The 17722-nt window shown below is 57.4% G+C and overlaps 1 protein-coding gene across 4 annotated transcripts in view; it reads right to left on the bottom strand.

The window, feature by feature from the left end:
* PIK3R6 (phosphoinositide-3-kinase regulatory subunit 6) overlaps positions 1-17722 on the bottom strand; it is a 40449-nt gene that overhangs the window by 3966 nt on the left and 18761 nt on the right. For 3 of the 4 annotated variants that reach the window (XM_064151779.1, XM_064151781.1, XM_064151782.1), the window contains 13 exons: positions 17340-17408; positions 16126-16258; positions 11248-11317; positions 9774-9957; positions 8873-9020; positions 8373-8459; positions 7222-7678; positions 6256-6346; positions 4935-5060; positions 3379-3489; positions 1428-1518; positions 416-486; positions 135-225 (listed from right to left, as the gene is read on the bottom strand). In XM_064151779.1, the coding sequence (XP_064007849.1) occupies positions 135-225; positions 416-486; positions 1428-1518; positions 3379-3489; positions 4935-5060; positions 6256-6346; positions 7222-7678; positions 8373-8459; positions 8873-9020; positions 9774-9957; positions 11248-11317; positions 16126-16258; positions 17340-17408 (1729 nt within the window). The remainder of the gene's footprint in view (positions 1-134; positions 226-415; positions 487-1427; positions 1519-3378; positions 3490-4934; positions 5061-6255; positions 6347-7221; positions 7679-8372; positions 8460-8872; positions 9021-9773; positions 9958-11247; positions 11318-16125; positions 16259-17339; positions 17409-17722) is intronic. The other variant, XM_064151780.1, reaches the window with a different exon arrangement.

The raw sequence follows: 17722 nt of genomic DNA, 5'->3' as shown, positions 1-17722 counted from the left end.
AATATGCAGGACACTGCTTCAAGCCCCATAGCTCAGGCACAGCTGGCACTAAGTACCAGGGTCAGATTTACTCTGTTGAGCACCAGAAAACTCAGCAAAGCCTTTCCACATGGCTCCAAGCAGGAAGGACTCACCTTCAGCCTGCTCAGCAGGGATGGCTTTCATCAGCAGGCCTGTGGAGCGCAGGGACAGTGCCAGCTCCTTTGGCCGGGCACTCAGCACAGCCTGCAGGAAGGGCTCTGTTAGTGCACCCTGGGCACACAGAGGACATCAGCCCGCAGGCTACTGAAGTTCCCCACAACAGCTCTGACCTCTGGAGTGTAGTTCCAGGGGAAAGAAGGAGGGTCAAAGGTCTGTGCCATGCTGGGGATGCCTCTGAGCAGAGACAGTTTGGGCTGCTGAGGGCCCCACTCACCTTTCTGTACCTTACTGTGAGGTCTATGCCAGGGCCATCCAGGGTCGTTTTCTTCTTGGTCAGGCTTAACTCTGCAAGGAGGGAACCAGCTGGGACTGAGGTTTCACCCATCCTACCTGGCTGTGCTCAACAGAGAGGGGTCCTCCCATGGGGTGAGCCACCCACCCATCACACAGCAGTCCTGGTTTGGCTCTCTGGCCCTTCTCTCCTTGCCCACGGGAGCTGAGGCTCTGTGCACTCAACAGGGCCACCAGGATGGACTCACTTGAGGGTCTACGCCCAGCTATGATGGCAAACATCCATTGGGCTGGACACAGGGCTGCACTGATGGAAGGGCTGGATGTGACCTCTGCCACAGTGCAGCCTTCAAGCATCCTTGTCCCTAGCCACACAAGGAGCCTAAGTTTCTGATAGGGAGAACACCTGGAAAAGCAGATGGTGCTAAAGCCTAGCTTGTGTCCTCCTCAACACAAATATGCTGCTGGGCCAACTTCAGAGGGTCCTGGAGCCAACCAAAGCTTAATCTACAAAAGCTGGCCAAGACATGGAGCCAGGGAGCACAAGGGCTCATATTTGGCCTCGTGTCATGCAGAGAAGCTGGAGATGGAAATGCTCAGGGAAGTCCCCTGCTCACCAGGGAACAAGTTTTGGAGCTCTCAGAAGGCTCGAGAACCTCCCCTATGGGGACAGGCTGGGAGAGTTGGGGCTGTTCAGACTGGAGAAGAGAAGGCTCCAGGGAGACCTTAGAGCAGTCTTGCAGTACCTGAAGGAAACGGCAAGAAAGCCAGAAAGGGACTTCATACAGTGGCTTGTAGTGATGAGGCAAGAGGGAATGGATTGAAGCTTGAGGAGGGCTCTAGGGAAACTGCTGTGGCAGGATGCCCCCAGGATGGCAGCTCTGGCTGCAGGGCTCCAGCGAGGGCGCACACACACCTCTGGGGGAGCTGCTGTGGCAGGACCCCCCCAGGATGGCAGCTCTGGCTGCAGGGCTCCAGCGAGGGCGCACACATACCTCTGGGGGAGCTGCTGTCCTGCACCTGGGTGCGCAGCTCCGTCAGGAACACCTCCTCGGCTGGCTCCTGCGCTGGGTCCCTGAAGAACAGCTGAAAGAGAGGAAAAGCTGCAACGGCAGCTCCTCTGCGCCTCCCCTCGGGGTGTCACACTGGGCTGGGGACTGCCAAAGGCTCTCTGCAGCACCCAGCTGTGACTCTATCCAAGGAACCCAGGACCTCCTCACGGTAGCCAGGGTGCCTGTGGGATGGAGATAACTGCTTGTGCTCTGCTTCCCGAAGCCTAGGTCATGCCAGGAGGCTCTTGGAGCAGTCAGCAGAGCCGCAGGCAGTGTCTCCTGCCACTGGCTCTCACTGCACACTCACAGAGAAGGCTGCTTCCAGCTGCCCAAGCCTGACTGCCGATGCAGCCTTAGCTTCAAGGCAATTTCTGAGGCATCAGCACCGTGGTCACTTCAGACAAGTCTATCTTTTCCTGTTCCTGGACTTGCTTCGAGCACAATGCAAAGAGAAGATCCTGGAGAACCTCTGATGGCCACTGCCTGCCCTGCATCCGACTGCAACTTGATTCTCACTTCTAGGAAACCTCTCTGCAGCCCAAGGGGAACAGCCTGGCATTGCCCAGAAAGGCTAAACAGGCTCAGTGCTCCCAGACAAAGCAGCACCACAGCCTGTGTGACAACAGGGTGGGTTAGGTGCCTCTCTCCAAACCCCAAATCTGCAGTCAGTTCCTCTTTCCCCTCCTCCAACCACTCCCTTCCTCATCTGCCTTTTAACTTGGAGAAGAAATGAGTGAAATAAAAAATCAGCAAAAGCCCCACACCCTCAGCCACACAAGCTGAAGAGCAGGGGCTGTGAGTGTGCCCAGGCTGCATGGCATCAGACCTCATTGCTCTCTACAGCTCCCGGGAGGGAGGTTGCAGTGAGGTGGGGTTGGTCTCTCTCTCTGGTGTCAGGTGAGAGAAGGAGAGGAGATGTCCTGAAGTTGTGCCAGGGGAGGGTTAGGCTGGAGATGAGGAGAAATGTCTTTGCTGCAAGAGTGGTCAGGGATTGGCAGAGCCTGCCCAGGGAGGTGGTGGAGTCCCCATCCCTGGAGCTGTTCAGCAAACCTGTGGCCATGGCAGCTGGGACCATGGTTTAGTGGCCATGGAGGTGCTGGGTTGCTGGTTGGATTGGATGATCTCAGAGGCCTTTTCCAACTCGAGCAATTCTAGGATTGTAGGATTTTAAGCCCTGCTGGGGTCCTACTGGTATCAGCAAAGCTTTTCTAGCCCTTTGCAAGCCACATGCCAGCTTGTCCATGCAGTGGCTGCTGCCCTGCTGCAGCAGGTTACCACATGGGCTGTGGACAGATCCAAGGCAGCTATCTTCAGCAGTGCCAGCCTGAGCTTGAAGGGGAGAACCTGCCAGAGCAGCAGCTGGGGAGTTGCTGTTACATGACCAAATAGAGCAGCTCCTTGCTGCTGTCACACCAAATGTCAGGTCTCACTCTGACACCGTTTCTGAGAAGGGCTGGCAGGAAATCAATCAAAAGGTGTTCCAGGAAGCCCTGCAAAGCCTCTGCAAGGCACAGGAAGGTTTGGGCGAGGCCACTCAGAACTCCTCTTTGCTCCCAGCACCAAAAGCAGCAGGAGGTGCCAGAGCTCCTAAGCAAACCCAGACCCGGCAGAGCAGGGAATCTGAGGCCTTACTAACTTCAAGGCTCACTTTGCTGTCCCCTGTGATCCTGAAATAGTCATTGCAGCACCACTGCCAGCAGATGTGCTACAGCAGTCCTTAGGTCTGGGAGGCTGGCAAAGAGCTGGCAAGGAGATGCATTGAGCACCACAAGAGGTGCAGACCCAGATCTGCTGAAAGCCTCTTAACCCCCCTTGACCTGACACAGCTCTGCCTGCAGAGGGGGTCTGCATGCCCTGTCAGGGCCACGAGCAGGCACAAGGAGGTGTCACCTACCTTCACAGCATAGAGCTGGAAGCAGACAGGCTGCGTGCCCATGCGAGTGTAGTAAGCGATGACATCAGTGATGAAGAGGTCAGGCACAAGATGCTTGCTTGGAGAGGAAGGCTGGGGTGGGAAATCACAGTTTGGGTCAGCCACAGCCACTTCTCAAGGGCACTGCCACCAACCCTCCCTCCCATTGAGCTTTCCCAGCCTCAGTGGCTCCACGATTCTCTGTCACTTGCTCAGGGCACACAGGCAGGAGCCTGATTCCAAGTCCTGGTGATGTTGTCCCAGTAATTACCAAAGCTTCCCCAGCTCTTTGCAAGCCACAGCCCAGTTTGGCCATGCAGTGACTGCTCCTCTGCTGCAGCAGGGTCATGGTTTGATGGCCATGGTGGGGCTGGGTTGGTGCCTGGACTGCATCATCCCTGAGGTTTTTCCAAGCACACAATTCTCTGATTCTCTGCCATCCTGCCCCAGCTCTCCAGCACACCCAAGCACCCTTGAGTTTATGCTCTCCCCTAACTAGTGGGAGGCAATGAGAGAGGCAAAGGCTTTTGCCCACCCCCAGCCTGGTTTGTGGGCTGTGGAGGGTGGCTCCCAGTGCCAGGAAAGCAGAGCTGGGGGGGCTCAGGGACTGACTCACTGACATTTCCTTTCTTGAAATCTGCCATTGCCTGTCCCTTGCTCAAAACCCCTCAGAGCAAATGGCTGCTGTGGACTGGGGCAGTGTTAACCACATCAACCTTCCTGGCTGTCAGGGTCTGGGCCGAGCATTTCAAATCTCATAGGATGGTTTGGGGTGGAAGGGCCATCAGAGATCATTTACTCCAGGGGCACTCATCCAGCCTGGCCCTGAGCACCTCCAGGGAGAGGGAATCCACAACCCCCCTGGGCAACCTGTTCCAGAGTCTCCCCACCCTTGTACTCAAGAACGTCTTCCTCAGATGCAGTCTAGCCCTGCTCTGCCTTAGCTTCAAACCATTGCCCCTTGGCCTGTCTCTGGAGCCCCTTAGGAGAAGTCCCTCTGCAGCCCTCCTGCAGGATCCCTTTGGGTATTTGAAGGCAGCTCTAAGGTCCCTCCAGAGCCTTCTCTTCTCCAGGCTGCACTCCACCAGCTCCCTCAGCCTGTCCTCACAGCAGAGCTGCTCCAGTCCTTGGCTCCTCTTTGTGGCCTGCTCTGGCCTCACTCCAGCAGCTTTGTGTCCTTCTTTATGCTGGAGGCAGGATTGGAGCTGAGGCCTCAGCAAAGCAGAGTCAAGGGGCACAATCCCCTCTCTTGCCCTGCTGCCTGCACTCCTGTGGATGGAGCCCAGGACACACCTGCCTGCTGGGCTGCAGGAGGGCACTGCCAGGTCCTGGGGAGCTTCTCAGCAACCAACATCCCCAAGTCTCTTTCTTTAGGGCTGCTCTCAACCCGCTCTGCACCCGGCCTGGATTTGTGCATTTCTATTTTAGGCTCTGTCTGGGGCATGGAGGAGCCCAGCAGGGCATGAGTTTGTCCTCAGCTCCAGCAGGAGTGTTTGGGAAGTGGGCAGGATGGAGAGCTGGGCAGGTTTCCCTCTTACCATGGTAGCCAGCTTAGGAATCATGTGGCACAGAGAGTTGATGTTGCTCTGGTACCATGGGTCAGCTCTGCCCAGGTATGCGCCCACCTCACACAGCTCCTCCTGGCCCGTGGCAGGGTGGTCCTGCTGGAGGAAAACACAGCTCAGTACGGTCATGGCTCAACAGCAGGAGCCAAAGGGGAGGCAGAAGGAGCTGGGGCACAAATGCCATCTGAGCAGCTCCCCTATACCTCCCCGTGGCCAAACGTTTCTGGCAGCACTCATCTAGCAGGTGCTCAGGACCTCTGGGGATCAACCAGTCCAACCCCACTGCTAAAGCAGGGCACCCACAGCAGCCTGCCCGGGGTCACAATGCCCAGCTGGGGTTGGAATCTCAGCAGGGAAGGAGACTCCACAACCTCTCCGGGCAGCCTACTCCAGGCCTCCAGCACCCTCTCACCAAAGAACTTTCTCCTGCTGTTCAGGTGCAACCTGCTGGTCTCCAGCTTGTGCCCATTTTACCTTGTTCTGTCACTGGGCACCACTGACAAGAGCCTGGCCCCAGTGCCCCAGCAATCCTCCTTTGCATAGTGACACATTGGCCAGCACTCACAGCCAGCTCTGGGCCAGCTGTGAACCTTGTGAGGACTGCAGCTGTTTGTTTGTGACAGTCTCAAGGCTGTCAGAAGGTTTGAGATGTGCTCAGGAGAAACTGCAGAACTCAAACTGGGGCCATGGTCCAGCAGGCAAAGCCCTTGGCAAGGGCTGACTGCTGCTTGCTCTGTGCCTCTAGGAGGTGAGAAAAGCATCAAGCCTTTGCTAAAGCTGCCCAGATCCTCCTGGAGCACAAGTGGCTACTGGCTGTGAGCTCTCACCTGTCAGGGTGGTTGGAACAACCTGAATGTCTCTGTGTCTCATGGATTTCTTGGCTTCACTGAATGGTTTGGTTTGGAAGGGAACTTGCAGACCATCCACTTCCAAGCCCCTGCCATGCGGAGCAACACCTCCCACCAGCCCAGCTTGCTCAAAGATCCATCCAGCCTGGCCTTGAACACCTCCAGGGAGGGGGCATCCACACCCTTCCTGGGCAACCTGTGCCAGTGTCTCAGCACCCTCACTGAAGAATTTATTCCTCCTCTCCAGTCTCAGTCTCACCTCCTCAAGCGTTCACTTCCCACAGCCAGCCTGCAAACTGAGCCCCACCACCCTGTCCTCACTCCCATCCTCCTTGTTCTAGGAACAGGCCATTAAGGGATGTGAATTGCTGCAACACCCTGCTCTTCCTCCAAACCCACCCTCAGTTGCTGGCAGCAGCACCCAGAGCTGCCAAGCCCAGTCTCACCCAGGTGCTTGGCTGCTCTGCCACAACTGGGACGTAGTAGAAGTGCAGGTTCAGCCTGGGAGTCAGGAAAGCTCTCCGTGTCTCTCGCTTCCTTGAGATGGGAAAAGAAACAGCTGAGTCACGAGGGGAAGGGGGAAGAACATGAAGAACATGGCTCTTGGCCAAGGCTGGCACTGCCAGCAGCCTGAAGCTGCTCTGCACCAGGAGCACCTGTCCCCCTCACCCTCCTCCTGTGCCCAGTGGCAGGGGATGGCTGTAGTGCCCCTGGGTCCCTAAATGAAGCAGACGGAGATGAAGTGGCCAAGGGTGTGCACAGAATCACAGGGTGCCAGCCTGGGAGGGACCCCAAGAGTCCTCTGGTCCCACCTGCAGACAAGCTCTTGGCTGGGACTGGTTGCCCTCTTTGCACTAACTCTGCTCCCCAGGCTTCTGCCTGCACTGCAGCCCAGACCCACCCCGTGCTGCTCTGCTGGCCCTTGTGAAGCAGCTGGGAAGAGCCACCTGTGAAGCAGCTTCTCTTGAGGATTTTTTCCTTTGGGTAGGACAATCTCTTGCCTCATTCATTGTTCATTTACCCCTTCCCGTGCACAGAAGGGAAAAACTCACCAGGTGCACCACTGGGGCCAGCAGAACCTAAGCAGTCCCTGCAGCCAGCCAAGTCAGATGCATTTAGGTGTGGAACAAGCGGGTTCCATCTTGCACCAGAGAATGGGGTAGGGATGGGGTGAGGGAGAGGTGGGCATGGTGGGGGGGTGGAGTGAGGATTGGGTGGGGATGAGGTAGCATTGGGTTGAGGATTGGGTGGGGATGTGGTGAGGATGCAGTGGGGATGAGGTGGAAATGGGGTGAGGATGGGGTGGGGATGGGGTCCCACCTTGGCTGCAACAGGATGAAGAGCAAAGCCCCCACTCTGTACTCCCTTCCCCCAAGTGCCCAGAGCCAAAGAAGCTGTGGCCACCAAGTCACCTCCAAGAGTGGTAGGCTCTGGCCAGGCGCCCCAGGACGCGGTCGTCCCCCAGCAGCACGACGCGGGCAGTGTGCAGCCTCTGGAGCTGGGCTGCAGGCCCCAGAGTGGGGCCAGGGCTCCTCTGCAGCTTCCCTGGGGGCTTCAGCGCAGCACCACTGCCGCCAGCCTGCAGGAAGACCACGCTCTCCAGTGCGGACGGCTTCTTTTTCATGCCGCCCTTCCTGAGGAGCCGGCAGCGCTCCGGCTCCGCGCCGCAGGGGCCGAGGGACTCCTCAGCCGGCAGGGGCAGGTCCCGCTCGATGCCGCTGTCGGTGGAGAGCACGGAGAAGCGACTCTGCTGGCAGCACTCGCAGCCAGAAAGGATGTCCTGCATCCCAGAGGTGTCCAGCTCCTGGCCGAGGCAGTCAGGCTGGCAGCTCTGCCACCCGGGGCGGATGAACAGCCCCAGCTCCTTCCCTGCAGGGAGAGGGGAGCTTGAGAAATGCAACCAAAGCCAGGCTGCTGCAGCTGCCCTCTTCTCATGCAGAGCCTGGGGCCGACACCTCCTGCAGCAGGTCTAAGAGCAGTCAGCTCTGCAGTCCCATTCCCCATCGCAGCATTGAAGAGAGCTCACTGGCACCGAGATTAGGTCCTTTGGGCAAGCCCTGCCTCAGCCTGCCCCCACACAGTCCTCTCCACATCTCCTTCACCTCACCTCCCCACTGGTGCCCAGACAGGACAAGGGGCAATGGGCTGCAAGGGAAGAAGCTCCATCAAACATGAGGAGGAAATCCTCTGACTGAATATAGCCCTACAGGTGACCTAGAGCAGGCTGCCCAGGGAGGTGCTGGAGCTTCCCTCTCTGGAGACTTTCAAACTCATCTGGCTGTGTTCCTGTGTGACTTTCCCCAGGCAAACCTGCCTGGGCAGGGGCTCAGACTCTGTGATGCCCAGAGGTCCTTTCCAACCATACCATTCTGTGATTCTCTGGCCTGACCCCAACACCCCACCAGAAGAGAGGCTGCTGCAGCCAGCAGGAGCCTACTTCAGATTGGCCCTGGGCTGATGTGAAACTCACACAAGTCAAGAAGCAAGGCTAAAGAACAAGTTTTGCACAGGCTCCCCAGCTCAGGAAGCATCCCAGCTGCCCACAGGCCCCTTAGGCACTCACAGAGTTGCTCATCTTCTGTCCAGAGGTGAAAGCTGATGTTGGGGTTAGGCAGAGGGGTGCCCTGCAGCCCTCCCGTGGCAGCATTGCCTGCAGGAAGAAGGAAGCTTGAGCACTTGTACACTGTTTTCAGAGGTGATTATGCTCTGCTGAGACCCCATGTGCAGCACTGCATCCACCTCTGGAGCCCACCACACAAGGAGGACATGGAAGTGCTGGAGAGGGTCCAGAGGAGGCCACAAAGAAGCTCAGAAGCCTGGAGAATCTCTGCTGTGGGAAGAGGGTGGGAGAGTGAATATCTGCTTGTCTGTTGTGCTAAGCTGTAAATGTAAAGCTTCATTCTTAATTGCCAGCTCAGCTGAGTCCAGTCTGGGTGATTTCATAAGGTGGGGTGTGCGTGTGTGGGTAACACCCAAACCATCACACAGGGCAACGGTGAGGACACAGTGGAGAGGCAGGGGCCTGGCAGCTTGTGCAGCTCCCTCCAGCCAGCAGGGGCTCACCTGCCTGCAGAGAGCTGAGGACAGCCTGGTGAATCTCCTCCAGCCTGGCTGTGTGCTGGCCGTGCTCTGCGCTGCCCTCCTGTCCTGCAGACTCCACTGCTGCCACCACTTGCTGGAACCAGTGCTCCACCTCGCCCATGGGCATGTCCTGTGGGGAGGAGCAGCCATTAACACCAGAAGCTGTGTAGACAGGACCTGCTCCACAGGCAGGCTTGTGCAAGTGGGCACAAAGAGGGCAAATGAGGCCTGCAGCAGGGGATGCAAATGTCCTCTTGTCCCCAGGGAAGGCTGCTGGAGAAGAGGTGTTGGCTCTGCTGCCTTCTTTGCATGCTTTCCTGGCAGCTTTGCAGAGGGTGGACACTGCAGCCTCAGAGGCTGCTGGAGCTCCTGCAGCAGAGCTGGCAGCACAAGGGATCCTCAGGAGAGGGAGGCAGCAGACACACAAAGGTGTCCTCAGAGAGGGAATCACTGAGAGCCCCTGACATGACACCTTTCTGACCTGAACTTTGGTCTTACTGTGCTCTCACAGCTCCTTGAAGGAGGTTTTGGAGAACAGCAGTTCAAACACGGTCTCAGAAGTCCCTTCCAGCCCAAACAAATCTGTGATTCCCACTGAGATGCTTTTGCAGTGACCTGGTTTTGTGCAGAGCCCAGATTTACTGTGCTGACCTGAAGCCTCACCATGAAGGCTCTGAACCTCTGCCTCCTGCTCCAGCAACTCCTTTGTATCTGAAGGATCTTTTTAGTTTAAGTCCAGCTCTGCTTCTAGCCCATGCAGGCAGCAGTGGGGCTGCTGGGGATGTTTCCATGGGCCAGAGAAGCTTCCCTTGCTCCAAGGTGCCCAGCAAGAGTAGCATTGCTGGAGCACCATCCGTGGTGCATCAGAAGTGCTGCTGCTTACCTGCAGGCTTGCCTTCAGGCCACTGCTGGCACAGCCCTCACCCAGGGCTGCCTGCATGGCATGGATGATAACGTAGCACATGCAGGCCCGGGGGCTCTGGGACACCTGAGCTGCCTCTGTGTCGCTGAGCAGCGCCTGGCAGATGGCTTCAGAGAGCAGGTCAGGATCAGCAAAGAGGAAAATCCTGTGTGGGGCAAGAGGATGGGAAAGGAGAGAGGTGAGATGAGGACTCCTCATTCCTGACAGCAGGGCTGGCACAAGCAGCTCAAGTCTTTCTTATCCCGTGCAGAGAAAGGGCAAGAAAGACACTGAGGAGCTGGAGCAGCTGCAGAGAAGGGCAATGAAGCTGGGGACGGGCTGGAGCACAGCTCTTGCAAGGAGCAGCTGAGGGCATTGGGGGTGTTCAGCCTGGAGAAAAGGAGGCTGAGGGAGACCTTCTGGATCTCTGTAGCACCCTGGAAGGAGGTTGAAGCCAACTGAGGCTTGGTCTCTTCTCCCAAGGAGCAAGTGATAGGATGAGAAGAAACAGCCTCGAGTGGTCCCAGCAGAGGTTTTGGCTGGACAGGAGGAACACTTTGTTCCCCCAAAGGGTTGTCAAGGCCTGGAAGCTGTGAAGTCCCCATCCCTGGAGCAGTTTCAAAGCTGTGTAGATGGTGCTGAGGGACATGGTTGAGCAGTAGGTTTCAGTAGTGTGGGGTTAAATGCTGGACTCCATGACCTTAAACATCTCTCTCAGCCTCAAGGATTCTGTGACTCTGATTCCTGCTGATATTCCCTTCTCTGCCCTGTCTGCCCACCAAGGGAAGCTCCCTGCCTCCCAGCACCAGAGAAATCAACTGGGACACAGGGGAGGAAAATGCTGCTCCTAATGCAAAGCTCCTGTGAGATAGGTGCTGGATTCCACCAGTTTGTGTCCCCACACAGAACCACAGAATTGTCAGGGCTGGAAGGCACCCCAAGGATCATCCAGTTCCAATCCCCTGCCATAGGCAGGGACACCTCACACTAGATCAGGTTGCTCAGAGCCACATCCAGCCTGGCCTTAAAAACATCCAGGGATGAGGCTTCCATCACCCTCCTGGGCAACCTGTTCCAGTTTCTCACTTCCCTCACGGTGAAGAACTTGTTCACTAGTGTCTAAATCTCCCCTCCTCTAGCTTGGATCCATCCCCCCAGTCCTATCACCTGACACCCTAAAAAGCCTCTCCTCAGCTTTCCTGTAGCCCTCTTCAGATGCTGGGAGGCCACAATAGGTCTCCTCAGAGCCTTTTCTTCTCCAGACTGAACAGTCCCAACTCTCTCAGCCTGTCCTCACAGCAGAGCAGCTCCAGCCCTCTGATCATTCTCGTGGCCATTCTCTGGACACCTTCCAGCACCTCCAGATGTGGGCAGAGAGCACAGGGAAAGGAGACACTGCGCTAGGAGACAATGAAGGGAACCAAAGGAACCAGAAGCTCAGGGAGGTGCTACTCACTTCTCCTGGTAGGGGTACAGGTTGCTTTTGAGACTCTGTTCAGAAATGACCATTCTCTGGTACAAGGCACCTGGCAAAGGCAAGAGGACAAAGACACAGGTCTCAGAGCACAAGAAAGAATGCCACAACTCCCTGCAGTGGATCCCTGATGTAGAGGTCAGGGATGGGCCTGCTGAGTCAGCAATCAGCCCTTGCTGGAGAAGAGATGAAAAGAGCCAAGAATGGAGGCCAGAGTTAAACACAGGCAAGGACAAAACTAGGCCATGCTACATAAAAAGAACCTTTTCATTCAGGCAGGATTTCCTATGTTTGCTTTCTTTTGTTTAGAGGATGCTGAGCTTGGGAGTGGAGCTGGAAGTAGGAGGAAGAGCTCTGCTCCCAGCTTCTGCCCCCAGCTCCACAGCAGGGTGCATAGGCAAAGCAGAGCAGGTTTCTGCAGCAGGAGAGATGGGTTTTATCCTCACCAAGATCTGGGAAAGATCCCTGTGCCCTGCATTGCTCAGCTACAACCCCAGAATCCCAGCATGCTGGGCTTGGAAGGGACTCTGGGATCATCCAGTGCAACCCCCCTGCTAAAGCAGGGGCACCCACAGCAGCTTGGACCTGCTTGATGCATTTGCATCATCATCATGATGAGGCTGTGGGCAGTGTGTGCCATGGTGACAGCTCCTCTCTTCTCACCCTGGTGTCCTGGGCTAGCCCTGGCCCCTTCCCTGGCACTGCCTAGGTGTAGGGGGTGCCCAATGCTGTCCCATCAGGGCTGCAGGGCTGTGTACGAGGCTTAGGCTAGGGAACCCCAGTGGAAGCTGAGCCTCGAGCTGTGGCATCCTCGCAGGCTGACCCCTGAAAGGAAAGTTCACTTGGTAGCTGCTCAGCAGTGGGGATGGTGAGTGAGGAATGAGCTGGCCAAGAGTGCCCAGTTGCACCAGGGCCATCAGGGATGGCAGAGCTGGCAGGACTCTGCAAGGGAGTGGAGTTTCCTTTGGGTCAGGAGCAGATGCAGCCCCAACATGGTCCTGCAGCCTGTCTGGGGTGTGAGCATTCAGAGGCCACCTTTGGACAGCAGAGCTGGGCCAGGGGATGGCCCCAGGCTGGTCTGAAGTGCCTTGTGCAGTTCCTGAGGACTGGGCGCTGGAGCAAGGGGACAGAAAGGATCTGCTTATGGCACATCCCTCAAGTCTCCTTGAGGAACCTCTGGTGGTGGCAGGTCTCTGGCCACCGCTGCCTTCATTTGATTTATGTTCTCTTTGTTTAGCCTCCCAGCCCCAAAGTTGTCTCTGCTGCTCCTTCCTCCTCAGCATGAAAGCTGCTGCCAGGGCTCTCCTGCAGCACTGCAATTTCCCTCCTGCAGCAGACAATCCAGAAATGCTGCTGCAAGCAGGATTCGCTTCCATGGGCTGCAGCCCTCTCAGCCATGGACAGCTCCAGCACTGCTGTCCTCTCAGCGGTGCTGATGAGCTCGGCCTGGGCTGCAGGGAGCTCCAGTCTGCAGCGGAGGAAGCTTCTGCAAGTTTCTTCCATCAGCTGTGCCACAGCCGCAGCCTCACTCACCAGACCCTGCCGGGCACAAGGCTCTGATGCTGCCCACGAGGCTGCAACCGCCTCAGCTCTTCTGCGGCTCCCATTGGCCAGCACCGGACTGCCCTGGGCACCTGCACCTGCCGGCGCCTGGCAACGGCCACAACACAGCCCCTCTGCCCTGCTCCCTCTGCTGCCCTTCACCCCTGCTCCTGGCCCAGCCCTTCTGCTCTTCCCCCTGTGCCTCAAACCCTCGCCCAGCCCTTCTCACCTCTCCCAACGCCTTCCCTGTTTACCTTTAGCATCCCTGCATAAGATGGAAACGAGGAAGAGGAAACTTGCACTGCAGGAGGTGGGCACCCTGCAGCTGGCTGGGCAGACCTCAGCATGCACCCTGGGCATGGCACGGGGTGGGGACCCTCCTCTGGGCAGATGGTGGGGGCAGAAGCCCTGAGTGTCCCCAGCTCACAGCACAGGGATGCTTGTCAGGAGCAGCTGCTTCCTGCCTGGAGCCTGAGCTGCTGCCTTTTGTGCCCCTTTCCAGGCCTGTCCCTCGGGATGCCAGGCCCCCTCGCAGTGCAAGAGAGCACGCAGATGCCACCAGGATGGGGTAAGGAGCCTCTGAGTGCCAGGGCAGGCATGGGGCTGGGCCTGTGGCCCGGGCCCCACAGGGGGAGTGAGCAGAACCACTCATCTCTCCCCTCTCTGCTCTGGCAGATCCACAAGACCTCCAAGGAGTCCAGGAGGAAGGAGATGAGGAGGAGAAGGTGGCTGGAGAAACAGGCTGGCCACAGCCAGTGGGTGCTGGTGGTGAAGGAGCCACCCAGGCTGCAGCAAGCTCCTGCTGGGCACATGCTCAGGGCTCCTCTTGCCTGATGCATCTTGCCAGGCAGCAAAAGGGAGCAGGGCTGCCAAGGACCCTGTCCCACAGGTCTGCTTGGCTGTGGCAGGGCAGGGCAATGAACTTTCCTGCTTGACTTTTGGCTTAGGATGTGCCTAAGAAGAACCAGGCTGGAGAAGAAGGATGTGGAGATGGAGGAGGTTGATGAGAAGATGGAGGTCGATGGGGTGGTGGAAGAGGAGCAAATGGATGTGGACCAGCCTGGAGAGGAGCCCATGGAGGTGGACTGGATCCCTCCACAAGCACAGGCATGTATGCCCCATTCTGTGCCCACAGCTGGCTTGGGTCACTCCCTGCCAGTCTAGTGATGTGGCCCCCATTGCAGAGACACAGCACCTTGTCCCCTTGTCCTGTTGGCACCACTGCCACCATGGCACTGCCATCACCACCCACGCAGTTTGGGCAGGCAGCAATTCCTTAGGGCTCAGCTGCCCAAGTGTAAGCCAAAGGCCAGTGGGGCCTAGTGCTGGCAGCAGAGTCCTGCTCTGCCCAGATTTTGCCAGCACCTGGCACATCCAGTGCCCGAGCTGCAGCTGAGCCATTCAGCAAGCTCCAGCTCTGCTGGGCCAGGGGCTGCTCCTTGTGCCAACAGCTCACTTGCTGCCTTTGCTTACAGGTTCCTTGGAGGCAAGGAGCCAGCTGCAGAAGAAGATTGTTTTAGTTGTTCTTTGCTTGTTCTTCTCGTTGTTGTTTCAGTAGGTTAGTTAGTTTCAGTTTGGTTAGGTAGTTTAAGTAGGTTAGTTAGTTTAGTAAGGTTGTTTCAGTAGGTTAGTTTAGTTAGATAGTTTTAGTAGGTTAGTTTAGGTTAATTAGATAGTTATAGTAGGTTAGTTAGGTAGTTTCAGTGGGTTATTTAGTTCAGTTTAGGTAGTTCCTGTAAATATGTTTGTTGATGTTTTCCTGTAAATATGTTTGTTGAGGTCTTTCTGTAGATTCATAGAATAGTTTGGGTTGGGAGGGACCTCCAAGATCATGCAGTTCCAATGCCCCTGCTGCCAGGGGCAGAGACACCTTCCACTAGCCCAGGTGGCTCAAGGCCTGGAACACCTCCAGGGAGGAGGCATACTCAGCCTCCCTGGGCAACCTGTTCCAATATCTCACCACCCTCACTAGAAAGAATTTCCTTCTCATGTCCAGAACAAATCTGTCCTCCTCAAGCTTGCCTCTCATCCTATCCCTCCGAGCTCTTGTCAAAAGTCCCTTCCCAGCTTTCTTGTCAGCCCCTCTCAGGTCCTGGGAGGCTGCTGTAAGTTCTTCCTAAAGCCTCTTTTCTGCAGGCTGCACAGCAATCTGGGTCTGAATTTCTGTATTTTCGCTTCTCTTTTAAAGTGAATAAATTTGTGTCTGTTTTTTAGAGCCAGGCTTTGTCTCCTCCTTGCCTTTCCTTTGGGCACTGCTGGGGTTTGCCCGGTTGTGGTTTCCAGCTGCTGTGGGTCGGGGGATTGGGGGTGCTGGCAGGGCCAGCCCGGGGATGAGGGAAGGAAGAGCAGAGCAGGGAGGTGATGCCACCTGTGGAGGCAGCCCCAGCTGGCACCTGCTCTGCCCGCGGCATTGCAGGGTGCAGGGGCACTCGTTCACCGCGGCGCAGCCCCCTCCGTGGCCAGCCGCTGCCGGAGCCGCTCCTTAGGGCGCTTGGGCCGAGCCCTCCCCGCGCCGGCAGGGGGCAGCAGGCAGCAGCGGGCGCGGAGCGCTGCGGGTCCCGGGGCCGCGGCCAGCGGCACGGAAGCAGCGGCGGCGGCAGCAGCGGAGCCGTCGCGGGATGGGGCAGCGGCGGGGCCCGACCCTGCCCGGCGCAGGCTGCCCGGAGGCTGTCGCTGGGACGTTGCCCCGCGGGGTTTGGGCTGCCCGGGCTGGGACGGGGCTGCTGTCCCTGCTCCTGCCGGGCTGTGCTGGCGGAGGGGCAGGCAGGATCCCCTCCGGCCCTCCTGCAGGGCCGGTACCGTCAGGCTCTCAGCTCCGCTGCCTGCCTCTGCCGAGCCGCATCTGCCCCTGCCTTTCTGGGCAGCCTGCTCCAGCACCCTCACAGCAAAGATGCTTCTAGAAACCTCCTGGTCAGATGGAAGCTCCTGGCTTCCAGTTTGTGCCCCTTGCCTCTTGCCCTGGCACTGGGCACCACTGACAAGAGTCTGGCTCCAGCCTCTTTTACCCCACAGCTCCCTTAGCTCTTGCTGAGCACAGCTCAGAGGCCCTCTGGGGCTGCTCTTCTGCAAGCTTGCAGCCTCAGGGCTCTCAGCCTTTGCTCCTCACAGAGCTGCTCCAGGCCCTTCAGCAGCTCTGGAGCCTCCACTGGACTCTCTCCAGTAGTTCCCTGTTTCCCTTGCATTGGGGAGCACAGAACTCCCAAGCACTTGGCCAGCTGCCTGCAGCAATCTCTGCTCTTGCTCACTGCGTCAGCCAAAGGCCAGCCCAGTATGGAAATCCCTCAAGTTCCCACAGGCAGTATGGAGGAAGCCTCATACCTGGTGCTGCTCTTTCCACCTTCAGCCTGGCAGCATAATCCAAAGCGATGGTGCAGAAGGGCCGGGGCAGGGTGAGCAGCTTCTTACAGAAGTCATAGACCCTGCCCCAGAGCTCGTCCGGGATGCAGGGAGCCTGCAGTGAGAGAGGAGCACATCAGGAGATGCTGCAGGCAGTGACCACTGATGCTGCTACCCCTACAACAGAGAGAGCAGAGAACCACCCCAAAGCCAACAGGGGTTCAAATGCAAGATCACAGAATCATAACCTGGCAACACGGCTTGGGTTGGAAGGGACCTTTAAAGCTCATCCAGGCCAAGCCCTTGCAGTCAGGAGGGACATCTGAAACTAGAGCAGGTTACTCACAGCCCCCAACAACCTGACCCACAATGGTGCCAGCCATGGGGCATATCCCACCTCTCTGAGCAACCTGGGGCAGGCTCTCATCACCCTCAGAGTCAAACATTTCTCCCATCTCTCCAGTCTCAATCTCCCTCATTCAGTTTCAAACCATCACCTCTTGTCCTGCCAAAATTCTGTCCCCAGCTTTCTGATCAGCCTCTTGAAGCACTGAAAGGCCACCAGAAGGTCTCCCTGCTGCCTTCTCCTCTCCAGCCCAGCTTCACAGCAGAGCGCTTCCAGCCCTGCCAGCACTGCTGTGGCCTCCTCTGGTCCAACTCCAACAGGTCCTTGTCTGTGCTGAGGACTCCAGAGCTGGCCCCAGCACTGTGGGGGTGGGGGTGGGTCTCAGCAGAGCATGGCAAACGGGCAGTATCCCCTCCCTGCCCATGCTGCTGGGGATCAGCCCAGAACAGGCTGGGGCTGGGCTGTCAGCGCTTGGTGCTGGCTCATCTCCAGCTTTGCACTCCCAGCACCCCCACGTCCTTCTCCTCAGGGCTGTTCTCCAGCCTGGACTGATTGAGGGGATTGGCCTCACCCATGTGCAGAGTCAGAATATGAAGCAGAATCAGGCTCACTGTGGACACACATTTTGCCAGGTAGCAATTTCCTGCACCATCAGGCACCTAAACACCACCAGACTAAGTGGTCAGTTAGAAGAGCCTCTCGCTCCCATACATGCCACAAGTGACAGAGCTGTGTCCAGCCGTGGCAGTCCCATGGCTCTGCTGGGCAGCTGCTGGAATATTTCAGCACAGAGCTAGGTGCTGAGGGATTTTCACTGGATCCTGCCCCAGCAAAGCCCACTGCAGCTCACCTGCATCAAGGTGTACATCAGCGTGTGCAGCAAGGGGATGATGTAATGTCTGAAATCACCTCGCTCTGCCTGTGGAAAGAAAAGGCAGCCTCAGTGCAGGCAGAGCCTGGCAGGACGCTGGGATGGGCAGCAGCAGAGACCAGAGGTGGAGAAGTCACTGGAACTGCCAGGGTGTGCTAGGTTCTGTCTGCCCAGCAGCTCAAGAGACACACAATGAGCACAGGCTGCATCCTGGCTTAGAGGTGATGCTCCTCAGATCAAGGTAGGGTTTGGGATCCCTCCACAAGCCATCAGGGTGGGCAGGATGTCCCTGGGACAGGTAGGACCTGATGGTGAGCATCCCATGCAGGAAGGGTGTAGGGGATAGACGGTGCCAACACAGA

Source organism: Pogoniulus pusillus, chromosome 11 (assembly GCF_015220805.1).
Source record: "Pogoniulus pusillus isolate bPogPus1 chromosome 11, bPogPus1.pri, whole genome shotgun sequence".
NCBI classification, from domain to species: Eukaryota; Metazoa; Chordata; class Aves; order Piciformes; family Lybiidae; genus Pogoniulus; species Pogoniulus pusillus.
The sequence above is the reverse complement of the archived record's forward strand: the minus strand, read 5'-3'. Positions and strand labels throughout refer to the sequence as shown.